Genomic DNA, 21,377 nt, shown 5'->3' with positions numbered 1-21,377 from the left:
CGGCGAAAATATCGCGCGATTCGTTGAGTTAACCTATATAGGGTTAAATTGATCGAAATCTTTGTAGGGTGTATTTTGAGGTCATCATCATGGTGTGTGTGTGTGTGTGTGTATTTGAGTTTTGTCAGACGTGTATCAATCAGATATGATTATTTACGTCTGGGACCGACCTTTAACGTCACCATCCGAAAGACGTGACCAGGGCTCGAACCTCGAACCTCTGCATCAATTTGTAACTTCCCCACAGCTTGGATTACAGGCGCACGCCACAACGCCCAATTGAAGTGGAGGGTGTCTTTTAATGCACAAATAATCATGCAATTTCATAGTGAAGTAATTTTGTCAGCATAAACGAAATGAAATGTAAAAAAAAAAACCATCACTCTATATGCAGTTCATATTTCTCATTTACAAATGAGTATATTGGACATGATAAGACTGATAAAAATAATATAGAACGATGGTGGCAGACGAAGGGGAAAAGGATAAAATAAAGAGAAAGAGGGGTTGGCAAACTGGAGGGAAGTGAGAGAAAAAATGGAGAGACGAGGAAAGTAAAGACGGAGAAAGAGAGAGAGAGAGAGAGGAAAGATAAAAATAAATGGATAAGAAGACGGAAAGGAGAGGGATAGAAAAGATGAGAGAGAGAGAGAAAGAGAGAGAGAGGGGAGACGAGAAAAATAGAAGAAGGGGAGAAAAATGGAGAGACAGTAAGAATAAAGACTGAGAAAGGGAGAGAGAGAGATGTGGAGGAGTGAGAGGGGGAAAAGAGAGAGAATGGGAATAAAGATGGAATAAGAGAGAGAGGAAGAAAGATTAGAACAATCCGAACGCTTCTTACTCTTTGTATAACCAGGAAATGAAATACGATCACATTATATTTAATTATATTTAATGATAACATTATGCTACTTCGATTTATTAAAAAACCTACACCACTGTCATATTGAATTTATGGAAAAAAAAATATATCAAAACATAATATCACAATGCAAGAAATACATGATTATAATACAGAATACAGAAGATTATGACAATGGTATTTAATGAAAGTGAAATATGTAAAATAACCTGCATAAAAAGCTTAGTTTGTAACGTCTGAAGGTTCCTAAATATGGTATAGATGCTGTCTCTGTTTTCATGGTACTTCCTCAAGGGGGAAGGGGGCTTCAAATATATCTAACAAAAGATAATATATGCATAAACATACTGAGCAACTCAACTGGCTTATCAAATCACCCATTGAAATTGATTTTCTTCTGCATTAGAAGCCCCAGTAGTTTTGGCCTCCATAAAGTGGCAGTGATCTGAAGTCGGCCACATCTATTGGGGAACTTCCCCTTGTTATGCTCTCCCATTCTACGTCGAAAGATGGCGCTCTTTCAAGTCTACATTACGCTCATAATGAAGCCCTTGATGAAATTGTGGTTTTAGACATTAAATCAGTTAAAATCAGAAGCTATTAATATGCAATCTGCATTTGAATTGAAATGAAACTATTAAGTTTAAAGCTAAAGACAGAGAGGGAGAGGGAGGGTGAGAGCTGGCGATATATTTTTTCTGAAAAGTTTTAAAATTATTGATCGAATAAGATATTCATTGATCATTCTAAGTGTAAGTATACATGTAAAACACGCTACAATATATTTTCTATCTTTCCCAAACCATGCCAACCAGGCTTATAATAAAAGTGATGTGTACATTGTTTTCAGTTTTGACAGAATAATTACTAAGATGTGTAAAGAAAAATGCAAGCCACTGAGACTAGACTTGACTCAATTTTATTTTTTTTTTTTAATTTTTACAACATTGTTTGCTACATGAACGTTAACAGGTTGAGAATAGTTGTTTAACAGTTCAAACAAGTTCTTGAACATGTTTAAGTCTTGAACAACAAAGTTCGGTTTTTAAAAATAAATATAATATGCAATATAGGCGCATTGTGGTCTAGTGGTCTTGACTCTAGGGGTTAAAACCGTAGCCATGGCATTATCTCTTTCAGCAAGAAATGTATCCACACAGTGCTGCACTCGACCCAGGTGAGGTAAATAAAACGCACCTCGAGCTAAAGCCGGGGTAACAATAATAATAGCAATGCGCCTTTAAATAGATTGTTTCTAGATAGATGGCGCTACATAGTTAAATGTCGATTTTATTATTATTGCTATTATTATTATTGTTGTTATTATTATTGTTATTATTAATATTATTATTGTTAGTATTATTGTTATTATTACTATTGTTATTTATTATAATTATTATTTAATAAATCAAACATGGTTGTTTAAACTGTACTGTAAAGACTGATAGTAGATGACATTGTATAAAACTAAACAGCGCTTTTTTGTGGTTATTAAATGTTTTCCTCGAATAAGAAATATTAGTTAGATCTGGAATATTAATAATTTAATTCTGAACGAGAGTTACATTATATAAATCAAACATAAATGATTACCCAAAGAGTTGATGATGCACGGTTTATACGCCAATAAATATTCTAATAAAATATAAAAAAACAGAGGGGTTGGAGGGGAAAGTTTTCTCAAATTTTGACATGCAAGAATCCTTAACTGTATGTTTTGTGCGTTAGACAAGAAATCATTATTATTAGCGAAGTTTCATAAATCATCTTCTTTATGATTATTTGATCAATTTATTAGGAATTCACCCAGAATGAAAAAAAAATATTAACACAATTCGCCGGTATATTATGTTAATAATATTCCATTGCGTGTCAACAAACACTATTATATTACGTTGATTATATTTTACTGCGTTTCAACAGAGACAGTACCATTATGTCGATAATAATATACCGACATCCACTGGGGAAACGGTAACCAAAAAACGAAACAATAATAAAAGAGAAGAAAATCGATTTTGTGGGTGTTTTATAAAGCTGTTCGTATAAAGCCCCTTTCACAATTGGTGGTACGTCTGCTTACAACGGTTGCGATTATGTGCAACGTACATTGTGACCAAATGATCGCAAACGATCGCACGAGCAATTGTGAAAGCCCCTAAAGCCCCTTTCACAATTGACGTACGACCTGTTTACGACCACCTGCAACAGTTTTTTCTTGTTGTTGCGCGATCGATCCCTTGGTGTCTTGCGAGCACTCGCAGTCGTTGTAGACGATCGCACAAACTCGAGGTGGTCGGAGGTGATCGTGAGTGGTCGCATCTGAACTTTGAACATGTTCAAAATCCAAACGCGATCAAATACGATTGATTCACTCGCAACAAGTCGTACCATCGGTCGGGCGACCATCGTGTTAGTGTTGTTCAACGTTGTACGACTTGGTGCGAGAGGTGGCACAACTAAGTATAGTCGCATTTAGTCGACTGGAGGTCGTACAACACTTGCACATGTGCTGGAGACCTACAGAGACCAGTCTTGCGACTGGGTGCGATAATATAAGACTGTTGCAAGATCGATCGAAATTATGGCTTACAACATTCCACTACCGTTGCATTCGCTTGTATGCGACTGTTCAGCCCCTTTCACAATTGACGTCCGACCAGTTTACGACCGCCTGCAACAGTTTTTTCTTGTTGTTGCACGATCGATCTCTTGGTGTCTTGCGAGCACTCGCAGTCGTTGTAGACGGTCGCACGAACTCGAGATGGTCGTGACTGGTCACATCTGAACTTTGAACATGTTCAAAATCCGAACGCGATCAAATACGATCGATTCACTCGCATCAGGCCGTACCCGGGGTCGTACCATCGCTCGGGCGATCATCGTGCGAGTGTTGTTCAACGTTGTACGACTTGGTGCGAGAGGTGGCACAACTAAGTAGTATCATTTACTTGACTGGAGGTCGTACAACACTTGCACATGTGCAAGCGACCTACATGTACATAGACCTGTCTTGCGACTGGTTGCGATAATAATATGGGCCATAAGACTGTTGCAAGACCGATCGCAACGGCTTACAACATTGCACTACCGTTTCATTCGCATGTATGCGACCGTTCCACTCGCAATCCCTCGTGCAACACTCGCATGTGATCGCACGAGCACAATAAGAGCATATGCGACTTACTCGTGCAACGGGGTTTACTGGTTGTTTTTGTTGTACGACGGCTGTTGCAACTGTGAAAGCCTCTGTGCGATCTTATGAGATGACTAGCGATTGATGCCTGTTGCAGCCTATCGCACGACCAAAAGGTCGCAAACTGTCGTACGTCAATTGTGAAAGGGGCTTAAGGTACGAATAATTTTACGCAAGACTGGTACATGTTCTCAACAACCTGTATAGTTTCTCTTCCGTTTCAGCAGGGTTGGATCCAAGATTTTCAAATAGGGGGGGGGGGGGCAATTTTTCGGAGGAAAACTTTGACAAGCAAAAAAAAGTTTCAACCACTAATTTAGGATATTTCGTACCCGAAAAAAACAAAATTGACAAGCAAAAAAAAAGTAACACCTCTTTTTTTTAAATTTGAATTTTGCTCCTCAAAAGAGGAGGCACGTGCTCCCTGTGCCCCCCCCCCCCGATCCATGATGAGGAAAATCCCCAATATGTTTTAATACACACTGTCTAACACATGTTGTACATCGAATTCGCATTCATTCACCCAGTGTGCAGAGATTGTTAGCTGAAAGAGCGTGTATACTTGAACTTATTGGTGAGTATGTAGCTTTGGAAATATTGTTTGGGAAAATACTAAAAAACATGACTTTGATAACTTACATTAAATACATTTGATCTACTTTACTATAACTTGGCTATTGTTTTGGACATGACTGTGCTTAAAAACAAATGTCATACCGAGTCTTTCTGATAAAAATCCCTTTTAATGACGTCATCCCTACGACACGTGTAGCTCGTCTAATTTCCATTTAGCACTGACAAGAACAAGCGTTGCAACAAAGCAAAAATCAAAAATCCCATGCTTGGGGGATATTTTTTTTTCCTGATAATAAATGAAATCTCCATTTAGAGTATGCAATTCTAGGACATCTGCACTAAATATGTTGCTAGTAGCCTGCCCTTGATTTCTCCTATAGGGTTTTTTTTTTCTTCATAACGTATCTCGCGGATGGATTTATCTCAAACCTTCGGCAATATATTTTATTAGGCCTATTTCTTTTCTCTTATTTTCCCAATACACTTTTAACAGGGTGAAATCAACAAACCAAAATATGTCATAGTAAATAACGTATACAAAAAAACCATCGGTATATCATTGCAAATAACGTGATAATCAATCCTGATCGATCTGGATTGATAGCACTGTATTTTTTTTACCGTAGGTGTCGATTTCTTGTGATGATTGGTGTCTCAGCGGGGGGGGGGGGGGGATAGGGAGGGGGATACCCCCTCCCACGATAGATACTTTTTAAGAAATTGACACGCCAAATTACACTCCAAATTACACTTACACATATAACATTCTAGGGTTTGTTTGTAGGAATTCGTGAACCAAATAATTTGAGCGCGAAGCGCAATCTGGAATTTATGATATACATACCAGAAAAAATGGACTTTTAAGGACCATTTCTTGAAATTCATGAAGAGTGGACATGTCTCACCAACCCACTAATGCGAACGTAAGCACGGGCTGTGAATGTTCTATAATCAGACCTTAAAAAGGGGACAATGACTTTAAGTAGTCCTGAAAAAGAAGCATATGTAACTACATAAAACAATAATATATCGAAGTGCGATAAAAATGTTTGGTGTATATTGAATTTGAAGCGGGACTTTTTAGTACAACATGATTATAGATATTTCATTATACAGATAATAGGAATGGTGAACTCATAGGTCCTATTAAAGCAAAATATGATTTATAAAGTTATGGAAATATTGTTCCTATAATGTGATATAATACAGAGGTTGTTTCCAAACAAGGTTACCAAAGTTTAAATGTCAGCTTTATAAAGAATATATAAAGTATTCTTGCCATTTTTATTCTACATAATTGGCTAACTCGTCAAAATTTGACACCTACCTCGCACAGAGATATAGTCCATCGAAGGCGAAGGGTACAGAACCCACTTTTTCCAAGTACAAACCAATTTTGTTGTAAGGTTTTACTTTTGCTTTCATCAGATATTTTCCCTGCAAATTTCAGTGAAATGTTTTTTTATCGAACAAATGTTACATCACTGGTGTCTAGATGCAATTATGGCTCAGCATATCCTTGGTGACTTGCATGCATACATGTATGACATGTTCTTCGCCACAATCCCGCAATGGTTAGGGCAATGAAAGACATGCAGCCAGTGGCGTAACAGGCGGGGGGCAAGGGGGGGGGGCAAGTTGCCCCCTGGCGGATTTCACCGGGAAAATAAAAGAAAAACGGGAAAAGAAAAAAAGGGAGGGAGAAAGAAAGGGACAGGGGAAGGTAAGGGGAAAAAGAAAGGAAAAAAAGGAAAGGGAAAAGTGAAAAGAAAACGAAGAAATTTTTATTTTTAATGGAAAAGGAAGGAAAGCGGGAAAATGTATGAAAGAAGAACATTTGAGAAAGAACAAATCGTTCCGAAATATGCCTATGTAATGCAATAGCATAGTGGAAAAAAAAATAAAAGATGACAAAATGGCAAACAATAGCGGGAAACGAATGTAGAATGTAATTAGTCAAACGCTAAATTGGAAAACAAAGACAAGGGACAAAGACAAAAATAATAACACAACCGGGCTGCCGATGATTGAAATCAAAGAGCGGGAAGAAAGATGGACTGCATACAACATTGTGCTATAAGCTTGCTAAATTTCATGTAAATAAGCTACCGGGGCTTTGCCCCAGACCCAACGCAGTAAGGGCTCTTCATTAATAACCTTAAAATGGCTCTATAACGCCCCCCGTTCAGGGAGGGGGGTCTTGGTCTTGGAGACAACGTATAATAAAATGAATGGAACAATGAAATGTGTTATTTGCTGAATATAATGGAAAAATCTATCACATAATTAGAATTTAATTTCAATAGGCAATTTTTTTTCAGCTCGCTTTGCACGCTTGCGACTTTTTACAAATTTTTCCCACATTGCTATGTTTTGCCCCTTCAAAATATTTGGTTCATTACGCAACTGGGTTGAATAAATGTGTTGTGTAAAAGCTATATTCTGTATTTGCCCGCGATTTGATTAAAAGAGCGCCATCTGCGAGGTTAAAATGGCTTTGATATCAAGAAATTCCGGGGGCTACGCCCCGGACCCCAACCGCACAGCACAGCGTATGGAAGGGTTGGGCCATGGCCCAAAAAAGTTCTACAAACAAGAACAAAAAAAGAGAAAAGAAAAGAAAGGAAAAGTGTAGGATATAAGTTTATTTACTGAATATAATGTTTAAAAAATAGCTCAAACTTAGATTCTCGATCATGAATAGGTGATTTTTTTCTCGCTCGCTTCGCTCGCTCGGGACTTATATAAATCAGCTTTTTAGCACATGTCCTATACTGCGCCCCTTGTTTTTTGTTTTACTCTTCACGCTACTGCCGCAAAGAATCCTGTTCACAGTGGCGTACAGACCACAAAAAATGAATCTAAAGAGAGAAAAGTGAAATATATTATTCTCTGGATATCATGTCAAAGTCTATCACAAAATTTGATTTTTGTATTAAAAAGGTCAACATTTTGGCTCGCTCACTTCGCTCGCTCGCATTTTTGTTTAAAGATAAATTCTGCCCTATACGCAATATCTGGCCTTCTCAAAATACTCGCCTCATTATACCATTACGCCTGTTCATACCATGATATGACCGGGAAATGTTTGGCTCTTGCCTCCCCCCCCCCCCTGGCCACCGACCCCTGTTACGCCGGTGCATGCAGCGTCAAATGTGAGGTATTGTAAAAATATTGAATGTGTTGATGCAAAATTAGGGGTAAATCACGTGTTCAACAGAGATCGAAGCTAGGCAGTTGATATGTAAATGCCAGTAGGACTAACTCACAAAAAAAGTTAACAGAGAGGATAGCATTCAACTGAAATGTGAAGGAAAACTCTGATGAAACTAAAACCTTACACAAAGTAGGCTTCGTGCTTGTACGTTAAGACCAAAAAAACTTGGATAAAGTGGGTTTTGTACTTTTCGCCTTCGGTGGACCATAATTCTGTATCACGTGAAAATTATGACACAAGAAAGGTGTCAAATTAAAGTTGATGAGTTGCTCAATTATGTAAAAAGAAATCCCAAGAATATTTATCTGAGATATAACTGACCTTTGAACTTCGGTTGCCTTATTTTTTCAGAAACACCCTGCATATCAATATATATATATAATAATAGTTAATTCTCCCCTATTGCATTTTTCATTCTTCCTCTTTTGAATCTTTTTTATCTCGCTTTTGCCAGCAAATGGGGTGGCACGTTCCCCCGTTGTTAATTACGCCAATGATAAAAGGTAAAACATGAAAATACAGTTTTGTGTAAGGTCAAAATGTCAGTTTTATGAGATAACTACATGATCCTTTCATTTTTTTTTATATCACCTTTATTCAAAACAAAACAAAGCGAAATTACAAACAATGAAAATAAGTCCAGGTAGTTTGGTTCTTTAGGACGAAGTACAGAACAAATAAAATAATTACATATACACAATATATAACATATCACAATCAAATTTATAGTGTAAGATTCTGACATAATTGTTAACATGGCAAAACGAAAATATAGTACCATCAAAGTTCAAAATTTCCAAACAGGTTTATAACGTACGCTCACATTATAATGAGTCGCCTGAAATTTGAGGCTGCGTAATATTTTTTTTACGATTTTGGATTAGTGTCTTGTTGCCCTTCAATCCGCAAGTTCATTCAAAGTTTTAAACGCACAAGCTGTATATCCAACCTGTGTAACTTCTGTTAAACTAATAAGAACGGGTATAAAAATACCTTACTTTTATCATGGACCTATTATGCACCATCAAAATTAGAGAGGCCTAAACATATGCATTTATTTATGGCTAATAAAATCACCCGATATATTCACATTCACCTACTAAGTATCACAAACAGATGAGTGAGGTACCTGCTTTCAAAACAGACTTGTCAACTTCAGACAAAATATAAAATGGAACCGATTTTGAAAATTAATTTTGTTTTTCTTTCTTTTTTGTGTATTAATCTCTGTTGTCATTTTTTATTGATTTATGTATTTTAATACATTTATCGATTATTTTCTGGAGATATACCGTTTCTTTTGCCCATGCCCTTATTTAGGGGAGGGGGGGGGGGGTGGTGATTGTAAAGGCCATCCCCACCTGATTTTTTTGAGGATTTATCCCCCCTCTCCCATCCGCTCAGGATCGACACCCATGATCATTACTAATGCCATTAGGTTTGATTTTTAATTGTTCAGTCTACAGGTAACCCCAAAGTAGGCAGAAGCCATGGCGAATTTTGAAGATGTCCTGATCAAAGTGGCTAGAGAAGTCTTCCAAAACTCGGAAATCGGCAGCTTGGGAAGAGAGCTTGGATTTACTCCTACCGATGTTCAACGTTACATAGCAACTAATCACAAAACACATAACATTACTTGGGATGGAACTCTTCAAATGCTCCGGGATTGGCGTAAAGGTCAAGAAATTGCGACAGAGAGAGAAGGTCTGAAGACTGCTCTGAAGAAAGCTGGTCAAATTCGACTGGCTGATGAACTCTTTCCTTCAAGTAAGAAGAAAAAGTGTAAAAATCTTGTTTATTCTAATAACAAGTATCTGGCCGCTTTAAAAAAAAATCATTCCATGGTATTTTTGGTATTATTACACCGTGCTAATTTATTGTTCTCCTTCTTCTTCCTCTTCTTTTTATTATCAGTCCCTTCTTTTCTTCATCCCCCTTTTTTCTCTTTGTTCCCCTTTTCTTTGCTCCGCCAACGGCGGGCCTCTTCTAATATTGATCCTTGAGATCAATATACATTTTATTAAGAAAATAATTTATTTTTATAACTTCCCTAATTCTTAATAAGAATTAACATTTTCCAATTTTTGAAAGCTAGTGATTCAAATTTTGTGTAATGATTTCATCTTAAGATATCCGGTCAGAGAAGTATAGTGGTAGAGCACCTGTCTTATACTGTTAGAGGTAAAAAGAGTTTAAGAGTTAAAACATTTGACCTTCTTTCTTCTTATCAAGAGAGTAACGTATTAGTCTTTGATAAGATAAAAACATATTACCTAATTGGCAACCGCTTGGAAATCAGAAGCCAAAACAATCACATTGAAGTAATTCAATATTCTTTGTTATTATTTCCGATGTAGGTTATTCTGTATCTCAGACTGAAATGCAAGACAGAGATGTCAAAGCGAAGCGACACAACGTCGAAATTCCTCCTCCGAGTATCAAAGAAGACGACCAGGAAAAACGTGATCCAAACGACATAAGGAAGCAACTCGATGAGAAACGGGCCATGTTAGAGGGAATTAAACAAAGAAGCAAGATAGTTGAATGGAAACTAACGGACCTTTCAAAACCATCAAGTAAGCATCTTCATACAAGTAACATGATTAAGGGTGATATACAAGAGACATTGGCAGATATTAACGGTAATTGTAATGATATAGAACGGAAAAAAAAAAGAAATTGATTCGAGAAATTGACAAGGAGGCAGATAAGGGAATACGAGCAATAGACGAAAGGCGACGAAAACAGATCGAAGCCTACGAAGGTGAGATAGCCCGGGAACGAAAACTAAGCAACAACAACAAAAAAGAAGCTAAATTGTTAAAATGCTTGTCAGACACAGATTAAATCAGCAAAATTCTTTTCAGAGAAGATAATGGATCTTACTGGTAAGATTAAGGATGCTATAAAGAATATTGAATCAACCATCACACGAATAAACCAACATGATGAAACATCGGTGAATGAAGCTCATCAAGTACGTGCATCTGTTGATACATCAAGAAGTTAGCGACTGTCTTGACCGAATACAGAGTGAAGTTGAGAGAGTGAAGTTTGTAGAGGGGAAAGTAGGTGAAGAATACTATGGTAGAATTGATGGGTATATCGGTAAATGGGAAATTGACGAGTCAACTCACATTCCATCGGTTGTTAATGAGTCGTATGTTTGTGGCTTAGTCAGTGATGATGAGATATGTATGAGGCGCCGATTGTACCAATACTATATAGAACAATTATTTGTTATATAATCATTATTTATTAAATAATAACTATTATTTATATATAATTTACATTTTATTTGTAAATAATTACTATTATATAAAATAACATTTCTAATTATTTATATATAATTCCAAGTAATACTTCATTATTTGTAAATAATAATAGTTCGACATTCCATTATTTATAAATAATGATTATTTGATTTTCAATATTTATAAATAATTTTTATTTGTTTTTCATTATTTATAAATAATGATTATTTGTTTTTCATTATTTATAAATAATGATTATTTGTTTTTCATTATTTATAAATAATGATTATTTGTTTTTCATTATTTATAAATAATGATTATTTGTCTTTTATTATTTATAAATAATGATTTTCGTTTTTCATTATTTATAAATAATGACACTACATACTTCATTAATTATAAATAATTGCAATTCGTTTTTCCATTATTTTTAAATAAGTTTTCTATTATTTATAAATAATAATTATTTATTAACAATGCCAGTGCACATTTCTTTATTTATAAATAATTTGTTGAGTTTCCCATTATTTATAAATAATGATTATTTGTTAAATAATGAAAACGTCTACTTCATTATTTATAAATAATTTTTTCGAGTGCGCCATTATTTTCATTATTTATAAATAATTATTATTCAATGTTCGAGTTTTCCATTATTTATAAATAAAGATTTTTTGTTAAATAATGAAATATCTACTTCATTATTTATAAATAATAATTTAGTTTCAATATCCCATTATTTATAAATAATCATTATTTATAAACAATTTTTACAGTTTGCCATTATATACAAATAACCATTATTTATTAAATAATGCCATTATCTATTAAATAATGGAAAACACGCTATAACATGCAAATGTGGGACCGGCCATGATATGAATATTCATGATGCGATTTCCTTTTTCGTGATATTTCTTCACAAATTTTTGTCCGTTTCCTCTTCATAATGGCATTTCTTGAAGCAATTTTCTAGGGATATGGTCTGATTGTAATATTCTTCATTTTCTATATAACTTCGTCTTCGTAGAAATATCAAAAAGTGTAATTTTATACGATTTTTCCTACAGTTCACAATCCCCGTAGGCGCGCGTGTATTTCACCTTTTCTCTCTGATCGTAGGAACAACCCAAGGGATCGTTACATGTTGTCGTGCACAGAAAAATTAAGCCATAGAAGTTGCGTGTTGTGGACACCAGAAGTGAGATCCCAGCACACGCGCCCACTTGTTAGAAATCCACTGAACGGTGAATCGACGAAATGTTCTTCATCGAAATATTACGTTGGTTGGTCCCCGGAACTGTCGGGCGGAATTTAGCCCGAAATCCGGATCAAGTTCATATGAGCTGAGAGAGTGAGTGTAAGTGAATCAGGCCCTTCTACTTTCTATAATTTTTTGTTTTTTTGTTTTTGTTAAGTTAATTTTTCCCAAAAATGCTCGCAACGACAATACGGGGGCATGATGACCCCTACATTTTTGAAAACTTATTTTTCTATTGAAAATTATCACAAAATTCACCAAAAGTGTGCACGAAAGCCTTCATATTTCACTTTTAAAACTCCAAAAAGTGCCCAAATGACAAGCTTGGTCGCTTCGCTGTGTCGCTTTCAACTTGAGAACGAGTTTACACGCATGCTTCCCCCCCCCCCCCCCGAAAGAAATTCTGTGTACGGCCATGCTCAAAAGAGCCTGGCACATTGATTTATATATACTTTTCATTTTCATTATTTTTATATTTTTTTTCTAAATTATCACCATGGCCTCACGCATAATTTTTTCAGGGGGGGGGGGGGAGCATGACGCGCGTAAACTTTCCAAAAAAAAAACCTTGAAAGCGAGACAACCACGCGACCAAGCCAAAATGACAAGCTTGGTCGCTTCGCTGTCTCGCTTTCAACTTGAGAGCGTTTACGCGCGTCTGCCCCCATCTCCCAAAAGAAATTATTTTCAATTTCATTATTTTTATCTCATTATCACTATGGCCTTACGCAGAAATTTCCGGGGGGGGGGGTGGAGCATGACGCGCGTAAACTTTCTAAAAAAAATCTTGAAAAAGCGAAGCGACCAAGCTTGTCATTTTGGCTTGGTCGCGTGGTTGTCTCGCTTTCAAGGTTTTTTTATTGGAAAGTTTACGCGCGTCATGCTCCCCCCCCCCCCCTGAAAAAATTATGCGTGAGGCCATGGTGATAATTTAGAAAAAAAATATAAAAATAATGAAAATGAAAAGTATATATAAATCAATGTGCCAGGCTCTTTTGAGCATGGCTGTACACAGAATTTCTTTCGGGGGGGGGGGGGGGGGGGGGAGCATGCGTGTAAACTCGTTCTCAAGTTGAAAGCGACACAGCGAAGCGACCAAGCTTGTAATTTGGGCACTTTTTTTTCAAAAATTTAGGGGTCATCATGCCCCCGTATTGTCGTTGCGAGCATTTTTGGGAAAAATTAACTTAACAAAAAAAAAAAAAAAAAAATTATAGAAAGTAGAAGGGCCTGATTCACTTACACTCACTCTCTCAGCTCATATGCACTTGATCCGGATTTCGGGCTAAATTCCGCCCGACAGTTCCGGGGACCAACCAACGTAATATTTCGATGAAGAGCATTTCGTCGATTCACCGGTCAGTGGATTTCTAACAAGTGGGTCGCGTGTGCTGGGATCTCACTTCTGGTGTCCACAACACGCAACTTCTATGGCTTAATTTTTCTGTGCGCGACAACATGTAATGAACCCTTGGGTTGTTCCTACGATCAGAGAGAAAAGGTGAAATACACGCGCGCCTACGGGGATTGTGAACTGTAGGAAAAATCGTATAAAATTACACTTTTTGATATTTCTACGAAGACGAAGTTATATAGAAAATGAAGAATATTACAATCAGACCAAATCCCTAGAAAATTGCTTCAAGAAATGCCATTATGAAGAGGAAACGGACAAAAAATTGTGAAGAAAAATCACGAAAAAGGAAATCGCATCATGAATATTAATATCATGGCCGGTCCCACATTTGCATGTTATAGCGTGTTTTCCATTATTTAATAAATAATGGCATTATTTAATAGATAATGATTATTTGTATATAATGGCAAACTGTAAAAATTGTTTATAAATAATGATTATTTATAAATAATGGGATATTGAAACTAAATTATTATTTATAAATAATGAAGTAGATATTTCATTATTTAACAAATAATCTTTATTTATAAATAATGGAAAACTCGAACATTAAATAATAATTATTTGTAAATAATGAAAATAATGGCGCACTCGAAAAAAATATTTATAAATAATGAAGTAGACGTTTTCATTATTTAACAAATAATCATTATTTATAAATAATGGGAAACTCAACAAATTATTTATAAATAAAGAAATGTGCACTGGCATTGTTAATAATAAGATTATTCGAATAAGCGAAGAAGATAGTTTGCGAGAGAAGACAGGTCTTCTCAAAAAACCAATTATTGGCAAGCCATACACGGCCCGCGAAAACAAAGCGCGCCCCTGCGATTCCGCGGGAATTCTCCAAGGACACGCCCCCAGCAACATGTCTGTGATTGGCTGGGCATGTCATGGATGGCGCCGTTACACAGCGCCCTTGGTGACAGCCAGGCAACGGCAACGGGGGCACAGCCTCTACGCTAAAAAGAACCAATGAAATGCATTGAAAGAATTCAGGGACGTGCGCAATACGCGACAGATTTGGAAGCACATGTTCATTCTCAACTAAGCTCTGGGGGATGCAAGACGTTAATTCGTAGTTCGCTATGAAACCGTTCTTGGATCATCATAGTTTAGGCCTCACTTTAGCAGGCTAATACAAACAATTCAAGTACTAGTATTGCTCATCCCAGGTCACAGGGATGTCAGGATAAAATGGATCCCGGGAAAATTAATTCTCAGCGTTTTTATCAACATTATGAATGGCTAGCCGTCCAGATCTCGCTGACGACACGCTGGTGGAGCTGCAGAGTGCAGTGAAGGGATGGACGGATACAACGCTGAATTACCGAACCCCTACAGGGACTATCTCAGTTAGGCCGGGATCACCGTTCTCGTTAGAGGTCTAACGTTAGATCGACCGCTATTTGCCACGGTCTATCGGTGAGACTGCAGAGTTGGAATATACATCAGCTTCCACAGGAATAATAAGTACTTTCAGTCAAACGGAAGCTCTGACCAATGCCGTGAATGAGGATATTTGCCGGAGTTGTTCTCCTATGAGTACAACTAGGCCGATTGTCTTTTGAGGCTGTGCCTGTGATAAAACTGCCGGCGATGCTTCGAGTTCGATGGAGCTGGATCTAATTGATTGTTGATGCGAATGGAGTGGAGTTAGGGCCCGGACCACAGTGTATATATCTTGACCCGGTGAGTGTTTGGATCCATGTTTGTACTTGTAGTTGCACATCTTGACCTAGACCTTAAATGAATTTGGCCTGAACCGGCCGCTATAGTATAGCTATTACTTAACTGGGGCCCGGAACTCTAACGTTATAACTTGTGATACTAGATCTAGGCCTATATCTATTGACCAAATTCAAAGTTCCAACTCAGACTAAATGTTCTCTGGACCTGGATCTATCCCTATAACCCCTTTGGCTTCGATCTAATAGGACCGAACATTTTTCAATATATTTCTAATGTGGTTGCGGGAATGCAGGATAAATGGAAACTGAAGGACCTAGGCTAGCTTCGACTCGGCTTGGTTTGCGACTGGAGTTGGGTTGCTCCATGAGTTAAGTTGATTCAATATGACTTTATGAGAGCGTTGGTGAGGGTCGAATCGGAGGGCTTGGCGTCGCGCCCCACTCGGAAAGGCAGCGTTGGACAGTGGACTGAGTTGGGTTGTCAAATGTTAGGTCAAGGCCTATCACGGTGTGGGTTTTTTGTGTTGGATCTAATTAAAGGATCAACATTCTGTTTCGCCAGCTGAGTCCCGGCTCATGCTACAAAATAAACAAAAAAGAAATAAACGATGCTCCATACACCAAGCTGGATCCCACGATAATTTGAGCCCATTGATCAGCTGGCATTTTGTAACCAAATTCCCCAAAATGAACAGGATAGGGGCTATAAATGAAACTGGGGTGGCTGGCTTCGGTGTGAACAGGGATACGATAAATATGATGAAATAAACTGCATTCGCCTACCGGTACTAAAACGATATTATTCGTTGAGATGGATGGTGGAGGTATAGGTCGATGTACCGTAATCCGTATTTTGCTGTCCATTGGGCGTGTGTAATAATAGTTATTTGCTTGGTCAACTTCATCCTGTTCTGGACCTACATGAATTAACTGGCAGCTTAGTTGCTTGATGAGGTTGGGGAATGCTAAGATACGTCATTTTTTTATAGACCTCTATTACCAAATGTCAGTTCGGAAATGTAGTCAATGTATGCCCAGTGTCCGTACCACTTATTCCTTCTCGCCGGCCTCGAGTTTATAAGATGGCGTAAAGATAGGACATAACCACAATAAAATATACGTCGATTGTGTCATTCCGGGTGAGGAGGGGAGGTTGGGGGCGTTTGTGCCCCCCCCCCCCGAAGTGCTCAAAAGAGCCCTGGAAAACCCCATTTATTGCCATGTTAAAGCTTATCCAACGCTGTAGGTTCGGCCCCTAGTTGTGAAAAGTGAAGGGAACGAGTGCGGGATTCACAAATTCATTGGCATACTTTTTAAAAGGGCGCCTGGGAAAATCCCCTTTTATTGCAATTCTGGAGCGTTGCAGGTTGAGGCGATTAGTTGTGGAAAGTATAAGGGAACAGGTATGGAATTCCTTGCACACATTCTTGTCACGTTGTGTTGAACAATACTCTGCCGGAAGATTTGTTTGTTTTTTACCTCTCCAGGGACGTGGAGTCTGAAGTTAATTGGCCAGGGCACAAATGATCAAGCCTAGACCCAGACTGAGGTACGAGGAGACTTAGCTAAGCTTGACCTGGACTAGTGTACGAAGGGACAGGGCTTAGACTTGGCTTACTATGGTTCACATTGGATGACAGTGGTTGCAAAGGTTTTCACACTGCAAGATGAGAAATCCGGATTCATTTGAAGATGCCGGATTTATGGTTTAACGTAATGCTCTAAATAGACGAGAGGTTGAGAAATGCAGTGATCAAGATCCTTAAGTCCAGACTTGAAGAGGAAACATGAATAATCTCGAAGTTGTTGAGAAGTATAACCCTTTCGGAGAAAACTAAAAAACCTTGGAAAAAAGGGGCATTATGGGAACACCTTCAGTTCGTATCTATTTGCAATTCTGGGCAGCCAGCAAAGTCGGTTGAAGCATCGATAACCAAGAATATAAACAAAAAATGTGAGGCATGTCCCTCTGGTGCATTTATGTGCTTATATATGTCTCTTCCTTTAAGACATAACCTCACCTGTTGTAAGAGGCGATCTCATATATGAAGCCAACTTGAATGTGGGAATGCACGCCTTGATTTTTATGCCCCCATTTAACTTCATTAATCGATGTGGAATGGATCTTATTTGTTTCGATTCACACTGGTGACCAAAAACGAAAAAAAAAAAAAAAAAAAAATCCCGGTTCTTAGCTTGAAGGAAGGCATTCCTACATTAACATTACACATGAGAAAATCATGCAAAATTTCCTAATGCATGAACTGTTACCAGGGATGATGAAATTCAATGGTCTTATTTAACGGTTATGGAGGCCACAGTTTGTTCACTTGAAAAGAAATACACATTTATCAAATAGTTGTGGAGATTGATTTTATATGGCATTTCATCAAACAGTTGAGTTGTACAATAATGATAGAATTACTAGCATGGTTTGGCTATACATTAATTTGATATATTCTTTGGCCTCAAATTATTTCATGTTAGAGTCACTTCGATGACCCCCTAATTGACATTAAGTTGAAATTAGTTGAAAGAAGGGTACTCCTTTTTAAGGTGTGCCAAGACACTTGTTGATTTGTTGTTTCACATTTCCGCAAAAGTGGATCCGAAGGTTTTCCAGAGTTTCTTCTCACCGAGTTTTATCTCTGGTTTTTTACCCTGGACCTACTTGACGTGGAATTGGTTTCAGCTCTCGTTGCATGAGTTATGTTTAGTGCAACGAGGGCTCAAACTTGCGAACAACATTCACTCGCAGGGGGAATGAAATAAGCAAGGATGCGATGTTGTCAAGCTTGTTAATGGTTTAGAGTGAGAATGGTTGGCCAATGTCCAATTGATGTAGAGATATTTATAACAACTTGGAGGTGTAGACGAAGAGTATGGTATATGATGCGTCCATTCGTTGATCGCATGAGATTGCTTTGTATGGAATAATTTTTTGATTGTTGACTATCCATTCCGATGGCTGGCATGGTTTATTGATCATTAACTTAGTTGTTGTTGTCCTTGATTATTGAATTGGCTGGGTTGTCGAGCGTGAAAACTCACTTTTGAACTTATGGCTTGGTTGGGCTTGGTTACAGAATTACCGACTGATTATTATCGGTAGCTTTGACAGCAGCTTTCCAGGGGAGGCAATGGTTTGATAATTTAAAGTCGACGGCACCGATGCACGGCCCTCTATTCTACCATTTAGGGTCGCCGCCGAGGAGGCAGAATATGGGACCAAATCCTACCTTAGTCATGATATCGGGGGTGCTTTGGAAGAGTGGCCCTTATTTTATCGAGTATTATTATACGATAAAATGCACAAAATAGAATTCTCATACTAGTATAATGGCGACATTATTGAAGTACGAGTATAATTACATGACAAAAGAAGATGACGCTCATAGTATATATTTTGGTCCTAGTGCAGAGGACAAGGGAGAGAGAGCATAATTTATGGGTTTCCGAAACCATGAGTTGCAACCAGGAAACCAGACGCGATGGTTTGGGAGGGATGGCCTTGACATGAAGGGACTCCCAAAATCCAATAGTGTTTGCCAAGTGTCACGGCAAAAAAAAAAAAAAAAAAAAAAAAAAAAAAAAAAAAAAAAAAAAATATTTGGGGCTTTCGCTTTTTTGTGGGTATTTTTTCTTATATCTGTCAAATTTCAACACCAGGGGGAGGCACTGTATACTAATTATGTCAAGAAAATCGGGACAGGGGAACCCAACTTTCCAAAGTCTCCTGGTTTGGAAGTCCGGCTGGATGTCTTCCGGCAGGTTCCCCTTCCAAGAATTCACGTTCTGGTCTTGAAGCCTCTCCCCCAATTTTATTTCACACATGAGATAATCTTGTATTGAATAGATGATAAATGTAAAGAGGGGAATCCGCACCCCAGGAAATACCTGTCCTGGGATCCCGTTGGATCTCTTCCTTCTGGGAGGTCACGTGACCCGGTTTCCCCCTTAAAATCTGGTTGATTGTGGCTTGATGAATATTGTTTAGAAACTGTGTACTTGTTAAAATATTGTAAATGTCGTTTTAATGATTCTGGTAAAATCCCCCAGAGGCAATAAAGTTGAGAAACGGCAATTTCATGTTCGATCTGTATTTATTCTCGCAAATAATTATTATTTATAAATAATAGAAAACTTGTTTATAAATAATGGAAAAACGAATTGCAATTATTTATAAATAATGAAGTATGTAGTGTCATTATTTATAAATAATGAAAAACGAAAATCATTATTTATAAATAATAGAAGACAAATAATCATTATTTATGAATAATGAAAAACAAATAATCATTATTTATAAATAATGAAAAACAAATAATCATTATTTATAAATAATGAAAAACAAATAATCATTATTTATAAATAATGAAAAACAAATAATCATTATTTATAAATAATGAAAAACAATAATCATTATTTATAAATAATGAAAATCAAATAATCATTATTTATAAATAATGAAAAACAAATAATCATTATTTATAAATAATGAAAATCAAATAATCATTATTTCTAAATAATGAAAAACAAATAATCATTATTTATAAATAATGGAATGTCGAACTATTATTATTTACAAATAATGAAGTATTACTTGGAATTATATATAAATAATTAGAAATGTTATTTTATACAATAGTAATTATTTACAAATAAAATGTAAATTATATATAAATAATAGTTATTATTCAATAAATAATGATTATATAACAAATAATTGTTCTATATAATATTGGTACAATCGGCGCCTCATAGATATGTGTGCAAGACGTACGTAACAAAGACAGGTAAGTTACAAACATCAATACTCAACACAAAGAGAAACTAATTGGCGTAGGTAAGTTGATTACATCGTATGCGCCCATAGACAGTAATGTAATAGTATGTGGTAAGAGACGCATGTTGAATGGATGCATCTATCTCTATGACAGACAATGACAGGTGATTAGAAACATCAGCATACCAATGACTGGTTTCCGGATTACTCATGTTAGTAGTGTGTATGCTTATGTTGACAGTGATGGGATGATCATTGCTGCCAGTGGCGTACCGTGGGTCACGGCATGGGGGGGGGGGGCACCAGCAAAAAATTTGAGTCACTTAGTGAGCGCTCGAAGCGCGCCCAGTTGCCAGGTATACTGACCTAATAGAGACGTTTTAATATTGTTTAAAGCTAAGGTGAGAATTGGTAATACATGTAATTGTAAAGTAACAGTGCATAAGTTTTCATTGACTGTAGGGGCCTAAACATCGCGAAATTGTAAATCGAGATTGTAAATTCGAACGAATTTATAGTTAATATGGATGTAATATAATGTTGGATGATTAGATATTTATATAACTCTTATTGAAGACTAAATGTCACAGGTGATTTTATAGATTTATTTTCCCTATAAAAGGTATATTTTGTGGCACATTGTGGTAACATATGGGTGTTACTCTAAACAATCTACATGTATGCACTGCACTTAACCATCCGTAGCAAATATACAGCAATTAAAAAAAAAATCAGTAACAGCAGTCAACTTACACTCCGTTTTTGGAAGTCATCTTTGATTTTGGGACATACCTGACCGCTGAATGTCCCTTTAACTTGTCCAAATGTAATATTTGACTTTTCAAACCATGGTTTAGACACCAATATTATATATCTCAGGTGGATTTTTAATGAAGTATGCCAATTTTTTAGTAACAGCAGTCAATTTAGAGTCCATTTTTGGAAGCCATCTTGGATTTTTGGACAAACTTGACCACTGAATGGCCTTTTAGCGTTTTCAAATGTATTATTTTACCTTTCTAACCATGGTTTAGACACCAAACTCAAATCCATTTGCAAGTAAAAACGGCCATTTTGGACTCCATTTTTGGAAGCCATCTTGCATTTTCAGACA

At 36.9% G+C, this 21,377-nt stretch overlaps 1 protein-coding gene and 1 long non-coding RNA gene across 2 annotated transcripts; both read left to right on the top strand.

Moving 5' to 3' along the window:
- The first annotated feature begins 9,309 nt into the window (after positions 1-9,309).
- Positions 9,310-10,534, top strand: LOC135154367 (uncharacterized). Its single transcript, XM_064100508.1, has 2 exons — positions 9,310-9,618; positions 10,209-10,534. The coding sequence occupies exons 1-2, from the start codon at positions 9,342-9,344 to the stop codon at positions 10,532-10,534; spliced, it is 603 nt and encodes a 200-aa protein (XP_063956578.1). The 5' UTR covers positions 9,310-9,341.
- A 4,213-nt stretch (positions 10,535-14,747) lies between these two features.
- On the top strand, positions 14,748-17,662 carry LOC135154571 (uncharacterized). Its single transcript, XR_010293967.1, has 2 exons — positions 14,748-15,478; positions 16,965-17,662. It is a non-coding gene; the product is annotated as an uncharacterized LOC135154571 (long non-coding RNA).
- The last annotated feature ends 3,715 nt before the right edge of the window (positions 17,663-21,377 follow it).

Source organism: Lytechinus pictus, chromosome 6, assembly GCF_037042905.1.
Source record: "Lytechinus pictus isolate F3 Inbred chromosome 6, Lp3.0, whole genome shotgun sequence".
Taxonomy (NCBI): domain Eukaryota; kingdom Metazoa; phylum Echinodermata; class Echinoidea; order Temnopleuroida; family Toxopneustidae; genus Lytechinus; species Lytechinus pictus.
Note: the sequence above shows the minus strand (reverse complement) of the source record. Positions and strands in the feature narration are given on the sequence as shown.

Excerpts from the sequence above, each read along its gene's own strand:
- LOC135154367 (XM_064100508.1), top strand. The coding sequence starts at position 9,342 with ATGGCGAATTTTGAAGATGTCCTGATCAAAGTGGCTAGAGAAGTCTTC. Across the intron at positions 9,619-10,208 it reads TGATGAACTCTTTCCTTCAA|GTTATTCTGTATCTCAGACT; the intron begins GTAAGAAGAAAA and ends TTTCCGATGTAG.